The sequence below is a fragment of the Sceloporus undulatus genome, chromosome 6 (assembly GCF_019175285.1).
Source record: "Sceloporus undulatus isolate JIND9_A2432 ecotype Alabama chromosome 6, SceUnd_v1.1, whole genome shotgun sequence".
NCBI lineage: Eukaryota > Metazoa > Chordata > Lepidosauria > Squamata > Phrynosomatidae > Sceloporus > Sceloporus undulatus.
The window spans coordinates 136,986,800-137,003,416 of record NC_056527.1 but is presented as its reverse complement, the minus strand read 5'-3'; the positions used below and the strand labels follow the sequence as shown (position 1 = coordinate 137,003,416).

Genomic DNA, 16,617 nt, shown 5'->3' with positions numbered 1-16,617 from the left:
AAAATTGTCCTCCTGATATTGCCATCCTTGATCTAAAGAGTCTCCTCCTCCATAACACCATTCAGTCCATATTTAAAAAATACCTAATTACACCACTGTTTTATATAGAGAAAATAAGTCAGCTTCTACAAGGTCCCTGCGGTGCATATACCCTTCAGTAGGAACCTGTCTGAGGCACTAACAGTGTTTTTACCTAGCATCTTAACATTCACCTTGAAAAAATGATTATATACTTTTGGTTCAATGTATTTTGTTTCTATATTCATTGTGAACACCAGTCTCTTTCCCACTCTAGGACATTATTGCCCAAGAAACACAAAGTTTGCAACACAGTTCCCTTGCCCTCGGGGAACCTACAGTGAGGTTTTGAACATTAAGACGGTCTCTGAATGCCAGCCATGCCCACCAGGGATGTTTTGCTCCAAACCAGGCTTGATAAGCCCAGATGGCACCTGCAATCCTGGATGGTACTGCCCACCTGGATCAGCGTCAGGCAAGCCGGTTTTCCCAGTAAATGACTCAGGTACTGCAGGGACATTTGACAACATCATGATATTCTGGAGAATTGCATGGGAAGGAATATTTCCACCTAGGCCAAGAATACAATAAAACCAAAATGTGGCAGTAGGACAGTTTTCCCCAAACTAATGCTCTCTATGTGTGGGAATCCATAGTCAGCTGAACAGTGCTGGTTGGGAAAGATGGTACTGGTAAATATATTCAAATACACACCAAAGAGGATACCAGGATGGAGTGACTGTGCCAAGTCAAAGATGGATAGAAGGGGGACACCATTTTTTCCCCTCTGAAATGTTAACATGCTGACATTGAGGGCCACAGTGTATGTGGCACTGTTTGGAGAGGCAAGCTTACAGAGACAGCTATTCCCACAGCCTTTTAAAAGTTTTAGTTAATATGTGCTCTTGAGTTTGTGTGTTTGTGTGTGTGTGTGTGAAATTGTTTCACACAGTGCTTGCAGAAATCTCAGATGTCCCTGGATTAGGTTTCTAGGATTAGGTTTCTAGGCCATGAGAGCCTTTACTTGCTCTGGACTTCCATAACTAGCAAAGCCAGATAACAATGAAAGATACATTATGCAAAAATGATTACAAGTAAATAAACAGATTAATCAATACAGATTGGGAAAAATGTCAACATTTGTATAAATTACACAGCCCATACGATTCTTGGTGCAGAATTTGGATTGGTTGTGTGCATAAATTTACTTTCTGTAACATAAAAAGTCATAGCTCTTGACTTTTTTATACACAGGCTTTTTCATTCTGTTGGCAGGGTCTGCTGGACAAACCTCTAGTTTAATTCAAATGTGTCAAGCTGGGTCATTTTGTCCAGAGGGTTCTTCTGTTCCTGTCCCTTGCACTCCAGGTAAATGTATTTCTTGTTAACTCATAAAACAGTGTTTCATCTCAGTGTTCCATATTCCTTTATCTTGATCAGAAAGCCATAAGTAGTTGTCTCCTAAATGGAGATTTCTGATATCCATGAAAGATTCTGATGTCCATAAAAATTCAGAGGAGAGCTTGCTTCCCCCTCTCTTTCTATGAGGTCTTCAGCTACACTTTTCTCTCTTTCTTCTGCTTGGACACACTTAACCCAGGCCCTGAAATACAAAACTTCTCCAAAAGTCTTATTTGCAAAATAATTATATACCTCTGAGTCAAGGGCAGGATTCAGGTGGCCCTTTGGTTGTTGCTGAATGATGGTTCTTAGCATTTCTCACTGATGGCTATGTTAGTCAGGGCTTGTAAGTCAACAACATCTGGAGGGGCTTCATGATGATTCCAACCCCTGGTAGAAATTCTCATAACTTGTTTCAGACATTACAAGATGGAAAAGTTTCGGGGGCCAAATCGAGCTCCATTAGATTTTGTCTCTTTCTATCAATACGTTAGAATCATCCCAGTGATACTATAGCCTATAGTGGCTCACATTGATGGTGCAGGAAAATCCAGCTGGTGTCAAGAAGTCCCAAGAAGGCTTTGGTTCTGGAGATACTTTTTGCTCCTCTCCTTCTAGGTTTTTACTGTGCATCTTCAGAACTGGCTGCTCCATCAGGTCCTTGTGATGCTGGCTTCTACTGCACTGGGGACACCACCGTACCCAACCCAACAGATGGTACACTGGGAGATATTTGTCCTCGAGGCCATTTCTGTCCCCAAGGAAGCTCCTCTCCATTTCCATGCCCAGCAGGTACATTCAGGTTTAGATGCCTTCTGCCAAAACACCACAGTACTTTGCAGATGCCAAAATCAACACACAGATGGAATATATTCGGAAAGTCTCAGGTCCAGTCTGTATTATTTTAATCATTATCATCACCATTGCCATCATCTTATCCTCTGACAATGAAATCAGTTCTATGATAGAAAAGCTGTATGTAGCCAAAAGTGATGCAAGAACAGAACTATCAAGGTGCAACAAATGTGGAAAATAGCTTGGGGGGATTTTTCAGGGAAAAGGATGGCAGGGTGAATCTGGGAACTGTCATCCAAAAAAGTAACTTTTTCAGGTTCTGGTTTGGAAGAACCCCCTGTGACGAACTGACTTACAAACCAGCCAATCAGAAGCCAGAGACCCTAATCAGGTGCTGGCTGAGGAGTTTGAAGATTCTGCTTGGCAGTTGGGTTGAATCAGTTAGGGTTTTGAATCCTGAGGGATGAAGCTGGAGTTCAATGGGGGAGATAGTTAGGATTGAGGGAACAGTATTTTGATAATAGACCAAGGAAGGGTCTGTTAGGTCCAGCGAGGGACAGTATTAGTACTGGAGAGTCTAGGGAGGAGAGACTCTGTGTAAGCAAGACTCAGAAAGAGGCGTTTGGGTTACATAATTTCTTGAGTGATATATATAGCCTGTGTGGCTAAGTTAGTATTAGAGAGTTAAAACCAGACTTGTATATATGCAACAAAAAAAGACATAGTAACAACTTCATGTCAAAGTTACCTTTGCCTATTCTGTGTTAAAATAAACTTTTATTCTTGTTTAACTATCCACTTGGCCTGTGATTTAACATCCATCCACGCTACTGACCTTTTAAAACGCACAGGGGTGTTGGGTCACAAAGAAGGAAAGAACTGTGAGGTGGTGGGGAATCATTACACCCCCAAGAATTAAAAAAAAACTTTATGGAAAATTGTATTTTAAAATGTTAAATTCATAATAATAATAATAATAATAATAATTTTTAATTTTTATCCTGCCTCTCTCACAGGATTGAGGTAGCTTACAACACAATAAAATACAATAATACAAAATAAAAACCATTATCCCTCTCTGATGAAGAATCAGGATGAAATGGATTTATACTTTGAAATGTCTGTGAATTTGGGAATTTGAGATCAAGTAGTCCATTTTGAGTCAGGTTTATAGTCCTGTTCACTGTGTGACAACTTTGAGAGCCTTCCGTTGCAATGGTGAGTGGTTGTTTCCACACCCGAACTGCTGTGCCAACCAGTGTAGCTACTACCGTGGCAAGTCTCTTATGCTGAGGTCATAACAAAGTTCTCAACCATGTGGCCAGTGCTGGGTGCCTTGTTCTGACCACAGAGCAAGCAACTCACCACTGAGTTGCAGTAGAGGGCCCATGAATGCTAGAAATAACCATCCTATTACATGCATACACATCTCTGTGTGTTTCTTTTCATAGGCTCCTTTTTATCCCACCGTGGTGGTCAGTCGCTGAAAGACTGCCAGTTCTGTGTGCCTGGTTGGTTCTGTTCCCGTCAAGGCCAAACATCACCAGAGGGTTTGTGTATGGAAGGATCGTTCTGTCCAGAGGGGTCTGTGTCTGACCAAGTTCCAGGTAAGAAAAACACAAAAACAAGAAACAATTATTATTATTATTATTAGTAGTAGTAGTAGTAACCCCCTCTTCCCCAGAACTGGGACTCATGTGATACGTTCAGAGACCTTTCCTTGTTAAGGATGACAAATTGTTAGAGCAATCTTTATATCTCTTCTTAATAATGAGTATCATTTTTAATTTCTGTAAGCAAGTCTATATTCTGAATTATGATGCATCCTTGTATCAACCGCACATGGTGCTAGTTAAAGGCATGTGCAGTTATAACACATAACACCTTTTTTGTTTTTGTAACAGATCACCTCTGCCCCCTTGGTCACTATTGTCCCATGGGCAGCTCAGAGCCCAAACCATGCCCTCCTGGGAAATATCAGGATGAAAGTAGCCAAAGTCTATGCAAAGAATGCCCAGCAGGAAAGTAAGTTAACACATTGGACATGATCCTTCCCTTTCTTTGTTTAGCTTCAGGGTTTCTCTTTGCAGTCTGCACAGCAACTATCATTGCCTGCTCTCAGTTCAAATGCAAAAGCAAAAGTAAATTCTTTTCATGCTGAGCATCAAATGCAAACAGTAAAAGTATCAAGTCATTCTCTGTTGTTGTTTCTTTCCATTTTGGATCTCTGTTACTAGGACATTTAACAACCTTTTGTTAAGATATTTCTGGAGGAATGAGCAAAGGAGTTATTTTACCAGTTGAAATGTTTTCATTATGTATCTTTGGCATCTAAATATAACCCAATTTGCATCTTTGAAAACAAGGAAGGACTGCAATCTATTTTTGTTGTGTTTTTACAACATGTGCATAGTGCATTTCAACTATTCAAGGCACTTTGCATTATCCCATATAGCAATCACACAAGGTAAAGCTGTATTATTATAATTGTATTGCAGACATGTCTGGTCTGAGGCACTTAATGGATTCTTGGAAACATAGCAGTGTTGGCCATATAGCCAAGTGCAATGACATCCAAAATCCCCCCAACAGTGTGTGTGTGTGGAATGATAAAATGATGATGTGCATTTTCTCAAGGTGTTGTTGGTGTGTTGTTCTTTGGAGGGATAGAAATACAGATGGGTCCCTTCTCCTTCTGGCCATGTCTGTGGCACTTTAATTCTTGAATTCTGAATTCTTGGCTGCCATGAAATTTGAACTGGACACTTCTAGGTTTATGACAGTGTTAAGCCTTCCTCTTCCAGCTCAGCCTAGCTACCCTAAGTCATTTCCTCTTCAATATTATTTATTTACTCAGTAGTAGATTTCATTAGCTTGCTCCCTAAGCTATCATTAAGCTGTAGCCATTTCAACATATAGCAGCAGAGGAGGATGAAATTTGAAGGACCACTCCATCCACTCCATCAGCGGCTCCTCTTGCTGAACTGTTTCCATCTAGCCATTATGTGATTATTTACTACTTAATTTTTGGAACTGGTGCCTGAGTTTGTTTTCCTTTTCCCTCCTCAAGTCTTTCTTCTTTTGTGTTGTTTATTTTAAATTGTAAACCAACCAGCAGGGATTGTCTTATTTGAAGCTATTGTATCTGAGCAGTTGTAGATCCCCTTCTGACTGATGGATGGTATAAAACACTTTGTTTCCATGAATGAGTAAATGAACAGTCAATCTTATTTATAGGTTCTGTGACCCTGATTTCCAAGCACACGATTTCAAGGAAACTGCTCCAAAGGGAGTGATTAAGCCATCTGACTGTCTGCCTGGACACTACTGTCTCCCGGGAACAAAAAAATGCCAAGCAGTTTCCATGCCCTGATGGGACCTTCAGTAACCAAACAGGCCTGAGCAGCTCCAAAGAATGCTGGCCCTGTCCTGGAGGCAAATTCTGTGCAAATCCAGGTAAATGAAGGAGACAATAAGTTGAGAAGATGTAGTCTTCTGACCTTAGCATGCCTGCTTGGAAATCTGTGCTATTGAAATAGAATTTTATTTAAGAAGCGGCACATGTGATGAATACAGTGTTGATCTCAAAGCAGAGGACAACTGTGACATATGGCACATGTTTTGCATCTTTAAGATTCTGCGATTAGTTCCTGGCACCTTTCTAAAAGAACTGTGAGTTTCAGAGCTGGAAGAGATATCTACCTGAGACCTTGCGAATCCTCCGCCAACTAGGGATCCATCTACACCGCAGAAATAATGCAGTTTGGCACAACTTTATGTGTCGTAACTCCATGCTATGGAATCCTGGGATTTATAGTTGTACAACGTCTTTAGCCTTCTCTGTCAAAGAATGCTAGTGCCTCATAATACTACAGATCCTATGATTATGTACAATGGAGCCATGGCAGGTAAAGTGGTGTCTAACTGCATTATATCTAGATGCACCCCAAGTCCCCAAAACAGAGTGAGAGCTGGCAGGTAGTGTAACTGATCTATAACCAATTCCAGCTCAAAACTGTTTTCAGATATGAGGCTTCTGCTCAGTGGCAAGATTATCAATAACATGTCACCGGGGGAAAAAAATAAATGAATTTGTCCCTTTCTAGCTGGAAAAAATGGCGTTGACCACTTTTCTCTGAGTCTTACAAAAGAGTGAGCACATATGCATAAAAAACAAAAATGAAAATAAGGACAGACCACATAATTTGTTTTTGTATTGTGGGCCCCATTTATTAGTCATTCTACCTATAACAGCAGGCAGTATTGCCCACCTTCTTCAGCCAGTAATTTATGGCAAGATTTACTTATGAATTGTTAAATACTGTAATTAATTTGAGTCATACTGGAGAATGATACGTTCTGTGTGTTCCTTGCTGTGCTTTTTTAAAATACATCTTGTGGTTCTTTTACTTTTTTAAAAAAGAAAAAGATACCAGGCTTCCTCTTCCCATCTCTTTATGGACACTATTCCCAGGAAGAAAATTAAACTTTCCAGCAGAGGTTCTGAGCAAACTTCTAGATTGAACAGCCTGACTATTTACATGCAAATCAGGTTCCCGAAAGCACATTTAAAAATAAAAATCCCTTTTCTAGGTCTTGTTGTTCCTAGTGGCCCTTGTTTGCCTGGGTATTACTGCACCCTGAAGGCACGGGTATCCAACCCTGTTCATGATGAAACTGGAGACTTCTGCCCCGCAGGGCATTTCTGCCCCTTGGGTAGCAGTAGCCCAACACCATGCCCTACTGGGACCTTTCTACCCCAGCTTGGAATGATGTCCCAAAATGCCTGCTTGCCTTGTCCTGGAGGAACCTTCTGCCAAGGGGAAGGCCTAACCAGTGTTTCAGGTGAGTCCCACAGTCCTCTATCCTAGCACATTGTTCTGATATATAGGGATGTGCACAAGCAATTGAGATACTGATACAAGAGAAAGCTCTATTGAGATGTGTTCCTTGGGAAGCATTAAACTAACTTTGTCTTGTACTAATCACACAATCTCTTGTTTCTGGCTTCTGCCCAAGAAAATAATTACCTCTGTTTTATGTAATTGGCATAGGTTTTTTCCTGAGGATTTTAGCTGTCTTACTTAATAGGTTAGGAATTTCAGTATACTTTTCTGCCTGATGCTACATGAAGGAAGTTTAATTTGCAATCCTGAAAAAGAGGAATCTATCAAGCTTACAAGATTCCCCCTCGCCTTCCATCTAGAACCAAACTCTTCTTGAATACTCTGGTTGTCCAATAGGTTAGGAGTGAGAGAGATGTTTCCCTTGGTCCATATTTTAAATCATACTTCCCAAAGTAACTAATAGACTAGAAGACATTATCCTTTAAACTGTGTATCTCTCCAAATTTTTTGAACTATTTTTTTTTTACTAAAAAAATCAATACAAAAATATGCACGTGGGGAAAATTGAGTACAAAAATGTACATGCAAAGCAAAGTCCCATGCAAAAATGTGAATTTTAAGTGAGCTGTATAAAAAATAAGTGCAAATTTTGTGCACTTAAACAAGTAACAGCTACATACTGATGTGGAAAATGGATGAAACAGACTTATAACCAAATACCTGCAGAGCTGACAGTCTGGCGACAGATTGATTTGTCCATCCTTTGGCTCAGCTAAGGAATCTCACTTCTGATATAGAGAACACTGAGTACACAGAATGCCTTACCTTTGTCATCACTGCAACTTTGCTCTATTTCCATTCCTGCAAATCTGGTATAAGGTAGCAAGGTTTGGACGAGGGAACATAATCTCCAAGAAGGTTCCTCCCAACATCTCTCATGTTAGGAGCAGATGCTTTGAGGTTCACCAGTGACTTGCTGTGAATACCTTCCTTTTGCAGGCATGTGTCATTCTGGTTACTACTGTGAAATTCTGTCCTCACGTCCTGACCAGAAGATATGTCCTCCAGGATTCTACTGTCCCGAAGGCACAGGGTTGCCAGTGCCATGCCCACCAGGAAGCATCAATCCCCACATTGGGAAGTGGGATGCTGCTGACTGCAAACTCTGTCCAGCTGGGTATTTCTGCAGTGGTAAGAACCAGTGTGGTATAGTGCTTTGAGTGTTGGACTATGAATGGAGACCAGGATTCAATTCCCAGCGTAGTCATCAAACTCATTGGGTGAGACTGAGTAAGTTCTCAGCCTTACGGGAAGGCAATGGCACACCTCCTCTGAACAAATCTTGCCCAGGGACGTAGCTAGGATTTTGGGAAGGGGGGGTTCCAGACTAAGTGCCACCATTATAATGGGGCTTGAGTGCAGCGGCGCAGCAGCACACACCATTCATTTTTCTAATGGAGGGGGGGTCTGGACCCCAAGAACCCCCCCCCCCTTGGCTACGTCCCTGTCTTGCCAAGGAAAGCTCATGATAGTTTCATCCTCACCATAAGTTGGAAATGACTTGAAGGCATACAGCAACAAATGGGCATTCATTAATATATATTTTTCCCTCTTGGGGGGTGATGGATAATTGGTGGATTCTCAGCTGAGATTATTCACAGATATCTTTGAGAAAAGAGGAACCTTCTTTCTCTGTGGTGACAACTGCCTTGGACAAGAATCCACAATATGCCTTGTCTCAATGTGTTGTAGGCACCTTCATTCTCTTTTAGCCTCAAACTGTTTGGGAATCTTTTGATTTGGTTTCGATAACGGTGGCATTGTTATTGTTTGAATTTTAGCCGTTTCATGGTGTTTTAAACCACTTCTAGAGTTGGTTCAAATGATATGCAAAAGAAGAACATTGTTAATAAATAAATGAAAGCTATTGTTGTTATTATTATGCCATCGATGTAACAAATATTGTTCTTCCTTTCTGTTCATTCAGGGCTTGGAAAGGCTGCTTCTGAGGGAACATGTTCCTCTGGTTACTACTGCCCATCAGGGCAGGCCTCTGCCACACCTGTTTCTTACCGCTGCCCACATGGATTTTATTGCCCTGAAGGATCTGTGGCTCCAGTGGCTTGCCAGAAAGGCACCTACCAATCTGAGGAAGGGAAAGACTCATGTGATCTCTGTCCATCTGGGTTCTTTTGTGAAGCATCTAACATAAGTAACAAGACTGGTAGATTGCACATAGGGTTCTTGCCAATATTTATGGATAGAGACTCCTTATTCTGTACCTGTTTACGTTATGAAGACAGTGGTTGGTGACTCCCATGTCAGTGGGATGGTTAGATTGATCTGGGTTTTAGTTCAAATTGTAGACAGGTTAACACCTTGAGAAGCTGCCTAAAAGTTCAGGTTGAAACCTCAAACAGATTTTGCTGAAAGGGAAGCCATTAGCCATCACTGTGTATAGATAGATTCCTGCTCCCAAAGCAGTAATGGCTCAGTCCACCGAAGAACCAAGTTTGCATGAGAAAATTAAGGAAGGCAGCTACAGTGTATCTTCTTGAGACAGAATTAGCACCTTTGCACAGGACCTGTCTCTTATATGAATAATCAAAGAGAGATTCTCTAAACACAGTGCTGGAAATTTGTAGATACATTTACTTGTTCTGAATAAACTCTTGTTCCCCACCCCCTCATTCCTTGCTCCTGTCTGCTGAAAACAAATGTTACTAAGAAGGTTTCAAACTATTCTTTGTTTTGTAGGTGCTATGGTTCAGGTTCCCAAGCCATGCTTTCCTGGGCATTTTTGCCCTCCTGGCGCTAAATCGGGCACAGAGCACCCATGTCCCAAGGGTACATATAGGCCAAAAGCTGGTGCTGCTATGGAATCTGACTGTGAGCCTTGCCCAGCAGGTGAGTGAAGACCCGGGGCAAGGAATATCCAGTCAATCCAAGAAAGATGAGAGAAGCTACGAAAGAATGGGGCATCAGTTCATCTCTAGAAATACTGTCCACTCCCTTTCACTGCTTCTTTTCCTCCTCATTTCAGGCATGTACTGCTTATCCCTTGGACTCTCCCAGCCCAGTGGTCTTTGCCATCAAGGCTACTACTGCACCAAGGGAGCAGTCAACCCAACTCCCATTAGACACAGGGTAAGTAGGAATGGCAAGAAGCAGGTTGAAGCAGGTCCTCACCACTGTCCTATCCAAGCAGTTCTCACATGGTAAAAGTGTCATGGTGCAAAAAAGGCATTCAGCAGCACTACTATTTCAGTTATATTTTCTCAAAGGTGAAAATCAGCCCATTATTTATGCACTAAAAGGTATGGAAGGTAGTGAGAAATTTAAGAATCGATCTCCCCTGACACAGTTTGGCTATAAAGTATGTGCACCACAATCCATTTTGTGCAATCTCTGACTCACAAGAGTTTGTTTTCTAACTTAGTTACATTCCTCTCTGGTGATGGCTGGCATTAATCATGCCAGGGAAGAACACAACTTAGAAAAGTTGAACCAAAACTCCCACAATCTCCCAGTTATTGGTCATGGAAAATTTTGTGAATTCTAGTGAAAAAAGGTAACTTTCCAAAGCTCTAGAGAAGAAGCTTAAAAAGCAACAGGATTTCCTGATATGCAGTTACAAATTGCCACTCATTTGCAGGAGCAGTCCTAAGAAATACTGACTGAATGAATTCGGAACCAGAAAACTAGATGTATAACTTTCACAGTAGCACATCTTTCACTGTACCTGTGTTTTGTTTTTTAAATACACTGTAATCTTTTTCCTCAAAGATTTTATTTTCCTTTTTGTCTTGGTTAGGTGGATTCTGCCAGCTTCCTCTTGACTGGGAATGACATCTGCCCTTCTGGCCATTTCTGCCCAAATGGGACTGGATACCCCATGCCTTGCCCCCCTGGCTCCTTCTCCGCATCTCTGGGCTTAAAGGCAGAGCAAGAGTGCCACCCTTGCCCAGCAGGACTCTATTGCAGCCAATCAGGAATATCTGATGTCTCTCAAATGGCGCCTTGTAATGAAGGGTGAGATGCAACAGCAAAGACTGCTTTCCTGGATTTACTTATCCCAAACCTTGACACACTAATGCTCCCTAGTGGTAACCTCTGAATACACAATACTCTTTAAGTAATTATGGATGGCATTTGGAGCAGGAGACTATGTCTACTGCTTAGTCATGTCCCACTCCCCCACATCTGACTGTTCAACAACTGTAATAGCATCCCATAGGATTTGGAAGTTGCAGAGGTGAGGATGAATGCATCTGCATCTGGATGCCATATCTGTCTGTGTCATACAAATACTTGGTTTAGGGAAGTTGAAGCAATGAATCATTTTCTGCTTTCATGCAAAGGGATCTTGTAGCACCTTTGAGACTAAGGGAAAGAAAGAAGTTGGTAGCATGCGCTCAAAGGTGCTACAAGATCCCTTTGCATGAAAGCAGAAAATGATTCATTGCTTCAACTTCCCTAAACCAAGTATTTGTATGACACAGACAGATATGGCATCCAGATGCAGATGCATTCATCCTCACCTCTGCAACTGAAAGCTCATGCTACCAACTTCTGTCTACTTCCTCAGATGCATGAGGAATCTTATTTATTTATTGTATTTATTGTATTTATACCCTGCTCTTCAAAATTGTTGTCGTAGTGGCTTATAAATTGTTAATTTGACTGTTCCCTGCCTTCAGGCTTATCATGTAAAGTCTCATTTTCATGTTGCAAAAATCAACCACATACTTTTGAACAGAACCTTGTAATCTACTGCAAGCACCCTGCCACATAATAATGGGTAAGGCAAAGGGACATTCTTGCCATCAAAATGACCAGCCCAGGATGGACAGAAGTTGTTACTCTTGACCCTAGTGCCCAGGAGCCTTAGATTACCATTTCAATGTCACTGTACATTGACATCCCTCTATGACATTGAGACACTTTGCTTAGAGTAGTTGTGAAGTTTCTGCCTCATATTTTCAGCACATATTTTCATTCTTTTCTCAGCACAGGGCAAACAAACTAGTTCCTCCAAGTTCTGCTCACAATATGAACAAAACCTAAGATAGTCCTTTGTAATATTTACAGGTATGTTTGCCTGGAAGGTAACTCTGCTCCCTGCCCCAGTGATGGGCTCCATGGGTATAGATGCCCCAGAGGCTTCCGCTGTCCTGAGGGCACTGGCCTGGAGATTCCTTGTGACCCTGGCATGTTTAGCCCAATGGTTGGGGCAAGCACCTGCCTCCCTTGCCCAGCAGGTACAGCCTGCAAGGATGCTGGCACTGCAGAGCCACTCAGCTGCCCTCGAGGTAAGGCACCCAGAGATTGTTCATTTTCTTTTCTTATCAATAGTCAGAAAAATTACTGTTCTGAGATATAACTCACAGAATCCTGCAATGCTGATCAATGGTGGTGGGGAGTGGGGGTGGTAGTGGTGCATATTACAACTCCAGATAAATAATTTCCCTGCCTTTTCTATCAAGGTCCTTGAGGTTTTGTTGGATTGGTATTTTTATATGTGGGCAGAGCCTCCTAATATGTCACTGTCCCCTTTGTCAGGTTACTATTGTCCACTCCAGACTGCTGTCCCCTTTCCATGCCCAGCTGGTACACTGAACACTCTAGAAGGGGCACTGTCCTTTAATGCTTGCAAGCCATGCCCAGTTGGGAGGTACTGCAGTGACAATGCAAACTGGGAACCTGATGGTAAGGAGCTGTTACATGTCAGCAGTTAATGCATCTATCTGCTTCTTCTCCAGTTTTTCATGTGTTCAGTCAAAACTCTGTCCCTTATGGTTTCTACATCCATTCACATTTTTAAAAATCACAATAATATGTTATATTTTGAATTGATATCTAATTGTAAGGCAGTATTTTAAAGACCTGGTTGTTACTGGATGAATTATTAAAATCAGGCTTAGAAAAGGTTACTTTTTGTACTACAATTCCCAGGATTATAACGATCATGCCAGCTAGTAGAATCTGTTAAAAATGATAACTGTTACAAGCTCTGGGTAAAACCCGTCTCTCCTCCCTGACTGCTACTGTCTCAGACAAGGACATCAGCAGGCCATTTTAACTAGGGGAAGGAGAGGTATTCAGTGATTCCCAAACATTTGTCCTCCAGATGTTTTGAACTCCAACTCCCAGAACTCCAACTCCCAGCTTGGCCAACAGTCAGGGGTTCTGGGAGCTGATGTCCAAAACATCTGGAGGTTCGGAAACTGTGCTAACTAAGTGCATGTTTGATCTGTACAGGATTAAGATGCTGCTTTCTGAGGGATTCCCCATAAGGCCAAAGTGAAGAACGTGCACCTTGCATGTGGCCCCAAGGGCATTTTATCACCCCATAATCTCCAGTGGACATGTCCCCACCCAGTTCTGCTAAAAATTCACAGTTCTGAAAAGATGGTCAAAAGTCATCCTTAACACAGACAATTGTCAGCCCTGAAGTAACATAGAGCCTAACCTCCCCAAACTCAATGAAAACCATCAGAATGCAGAAGCTGCTTTTTGTTTCATGTTCAGCTGGATAGTGGCCACTCAGGTGCAGCCACCATTGTGGGATGCCCACCTTTACTATACTTCCTGTCCCAAATTATATTTTGGAGATGCTTACACTTTAATACGTCTTGGACTTAACTTATGTGAGCGCAGCTTTGACAGTCCTCTGGTCTCCTATGTTGCAGGTTTGTGCTCTACTGGGTATTACTGTGCTGGAGGAGCCTCCGATACTGTTCCACAAAGCACTGCCGAGTTTCCTCTCAATGGACCTTGCCCACGGGGGCACTATTGTCCAGAAGGCACTTGGTTCCCTGTTGCCTGCCCAGTGGGCACTCTGAATAGTGCTACAGGTGAGTATAGCTTGGGTTCGCCATCTCAATCCATTTTAGATCCTCATCATTGGCATGCTTTCTTTTCTCCAGATACAAGAAACCCAATTTGTTACCTGTAAAGCGTTGTGCTAAATTCTGCTTCTTCTTCAGTGGAGAAGAGCAGGGGTTACCTTTCCTCTTCTTTATCCTGGCTAAAATGGTCCACCTGTAGTTTGATACTTTCCCATGACAGCCTTGTATAAATACCAACTAGCAAAGATGTTGTCCTCCTGGGCAACAAATGTAGCTTTGGCAGGAAGAATGCATGGAGGGAATGGTTTTTAAAACCTCTGTATGACATGGAATGATGGCAATTCTACTCCCCTACTCTTGCCTGACTCTTCTACACCTGCGGTAATGTAAGCACATTTTTTAAAGAACTGTGAAACCCTACTCACAGATCTCACATGTCAAAACTAAGCAATATTAGATTCACTAACTAAAAACTGGACAGGTTAATTAATCTAACTACGGCTAGACAAGTTCATTAATCTAACCAAGCTAGTGAAAGTTTCAGTTGCAAGGAGAGTGTATTGCTTGCTCAGTGGTCATAGCCAAATCTCTATTAGATCTGCCAGAGGGTTTTTCCTCCCTATTTCACAGGAGGTTCCTCTCCAGACTGCTGTGTTCCCTGTTATCCAGGATTCTTCTGTGCTGGTGTGGGCTTGAGTTCACCTACTGGACCATGTGCGGCTGGTTTCTATTGTCCAGCAAACTTCAGCTCCTTCAGCCCAACAGCTTTTCTCTGCCCGGAGGTTTGTCATAGAATCATAGGATCATACAATACAAATCTTAGAGTTCTTCATTCATATTAAAAATCTGTTTGTGGACCGACAGAATGCTGGTTGTGGCAGTTCCTGCCTCAGGCCTTGTCTGCACTGGCCAATAGCAATAGCAATAGCATTTACATTTCTATATCAATCTCCCTCCATTACCTGGCCCTCCATTCCCACTCTGGGGTGCCTATCTGCACACATGTCCCACTGAGCCCACTGACATGTCTGCCGCTACTATGGGCCACTCACCTCTGAGGCCAGAACAAGGTGTCCAGTGCTCAGAACAAAGTGTCCATATGGCTGGGTGACTTGTTCTGATCTCAGAGCAAGCGACTGGTGACACCAGTGTCCACTTAGGGCAGCAAAGTGGCATGTGCATGCAGACTGCTGCCCTGGCGTGGAAACAGAGGGTTCCTGATCTTCCTGGAAGAGTCAGAGTAAGAAGTAAGTTTTTAAAATTTGTGTTAAGAGTGTTATACTTTGGCTCTGATGCTGGATGTTGTCCAGGCTGTTTACACCAGAACTGGGGTTTGGGCCATCTGAACAGGATGCCACCAGAACTGGGAGAGAAACTTGCCTTTTGGCCTGTGTAGACAAGTCCTCAGTGCTTGGAGAAAAATAAATGGCCTCAGACTACACATCGAAATGATTATTAAACGATTCTTGTTTAAAAACAGCAACAACTGAAAAACACAATACAGTCAGCCCTCTCTATACACGGATTCTTTGTCCATGGATTCAAGCATCCATGGCTTGAAAATATTTTTAAAATATATACATTCCAAAAAGCAAACCTTGATTTTGCCATTTTATGTAAGTACTCAGTTTTACTACCCCATTGTCTGTAATGGGATTTGAGCATCCACAGATTTTGGTATCCACAGAGGGTCCTGGAACCAAACCCTAGGGATACCAAGGACCCATTTTAGTTAACTGATAAGCATAAACCAAAGGAGTATGATAACATAAGGACTTCTTCTGGATTTCCTAAATGAAACCTAGAAATAAAAACTGAACACAATAGTTCCACACATACCACCACCAACAACAACAGGGATTAATTTCACTGTGAGTGTTGCCATTTTGTAAAATTTACTGTGTACATCATTGCACCATCACTCCTGATAGTTATGGCAAAGCAAAGTAAACGAAACATTTGCAGAGCTTGAAAAAGGATTTTTGATCAATAGCTGCAGCATTAATGGAATTATTTCTGACTCACCTAAGCTGTTTCTTCCTCTCTCTTCTTCCCAGGGACATTTCTGTCACTCTGGAGCTGCCTATCCAGCTCCTTGCCCCACTGGTGAATACCAACCAAATCGAGGATCAGTGTACTGCCTCCCCTGTCAAGCAGGATTCTACTGCCATGAGGCTTTTTCTGGGGACCCCAAGCCTTGTCCGCCACATTCCTATTGTCCTGCAGGTACATAGATGTGAAGATACAGCAACAAAAGCACTAGCATTACTAAATGTGATTGAGTAATGGATTGAACAATAGCTTACATGTTTAGATGCTCTTCCACACCCCCATTAGCTAAAGGGAGTGATAGTCAGGATAGTTAGTGTTTGGGTGCATGTGATGTAGCAAAGAGAAGAGAAGGAGAAAGAGACTATTCTTTCTCCACTGTTTTGCAAAAGTACTCTGTGGAGAGGGAAGAGGAGAAAGGTGGTAAAAAGAGGGAAAGTGGGCAGGAGAAAGACAATGTCAGGATTCCCTGTTCAGTTTAAGGTGTCAGGAGACTCTCTTGTTGTGTATGTGTTGGAGGTCACATTCAGTGTGATAACTAATAATAAAGACTCAACCATGTATTGTATTTATTTGCTTTAAAAAGTGTGTGTGGATGTGGAAACAGGAAGAAGCAGCTCAAAACTGACATTAAATGTAGATGATTGGATCAGCAC

At 42.0% G+C, this 16,617-nt stretch overlaps 1 protein-coding gene across 1 annotated transcript in view; it reads left to right on the top strand.

Annotated features, from left to right (window-relative positions):
• Positions 1 to 5,589: 5,589 nt before the first annotated feature.
• The window catches only part of LOC121933064, a 43,233-nt gene continuing 32,205 nt past the window's right edge, over positions 5,590 to 16,617 (top strand). Inside the window, exons 1-12 of the mRNA XM_042472287.1 lie at positions 5,590 to 5,670; positions 6,808 to 7,059; positions 8,061 to 8,252; positions 9,049 to 9,273; positions 9,819 to 9,968; positions 10,105 to 10,208; positions 10,876 to 11,093; positions 12,153 to 12,373; positions 12,624 to 12,770; positions 13,754 to 13,918; positions 14,543 to 14,694; positions 15,970 to 16,138. Coding sequence (XP_042328221.1) covers positions 6,984 to 7,059; positions 8,061 to 8,252; positions 9,049 to 9,273; positions 9,819 to 9,968; positions 10,105 to 10,208; positions 10,876 to 11,093; positions 12,153 to 12,373; positions 12,624 to 12,770; positions 13,754 to 13,918; positions 14,543 to 14,694; positions 15,970 to 16,138 — 1,819 coding nt within the window. The 5' untranslated portion in view covers positions 5,590 to 5,670; positions 6,808 to 6,983. The remainder of the gene's footprint in view (positions 5,671 to 6,807; positions 7,060 to 8,060; positions 8,253 to 9,048; positions 9,274 to 9,818; positions 9,969 to 10,104; positions 10,209 to 10,875; positions 11,094 to 12,152; positions 12,374 to 12,623; positions 12,771 to 13,753; positions 13,919 to 14,542; positions 14,695 to 15,969; positions 16,139 to 16,617) is intronic.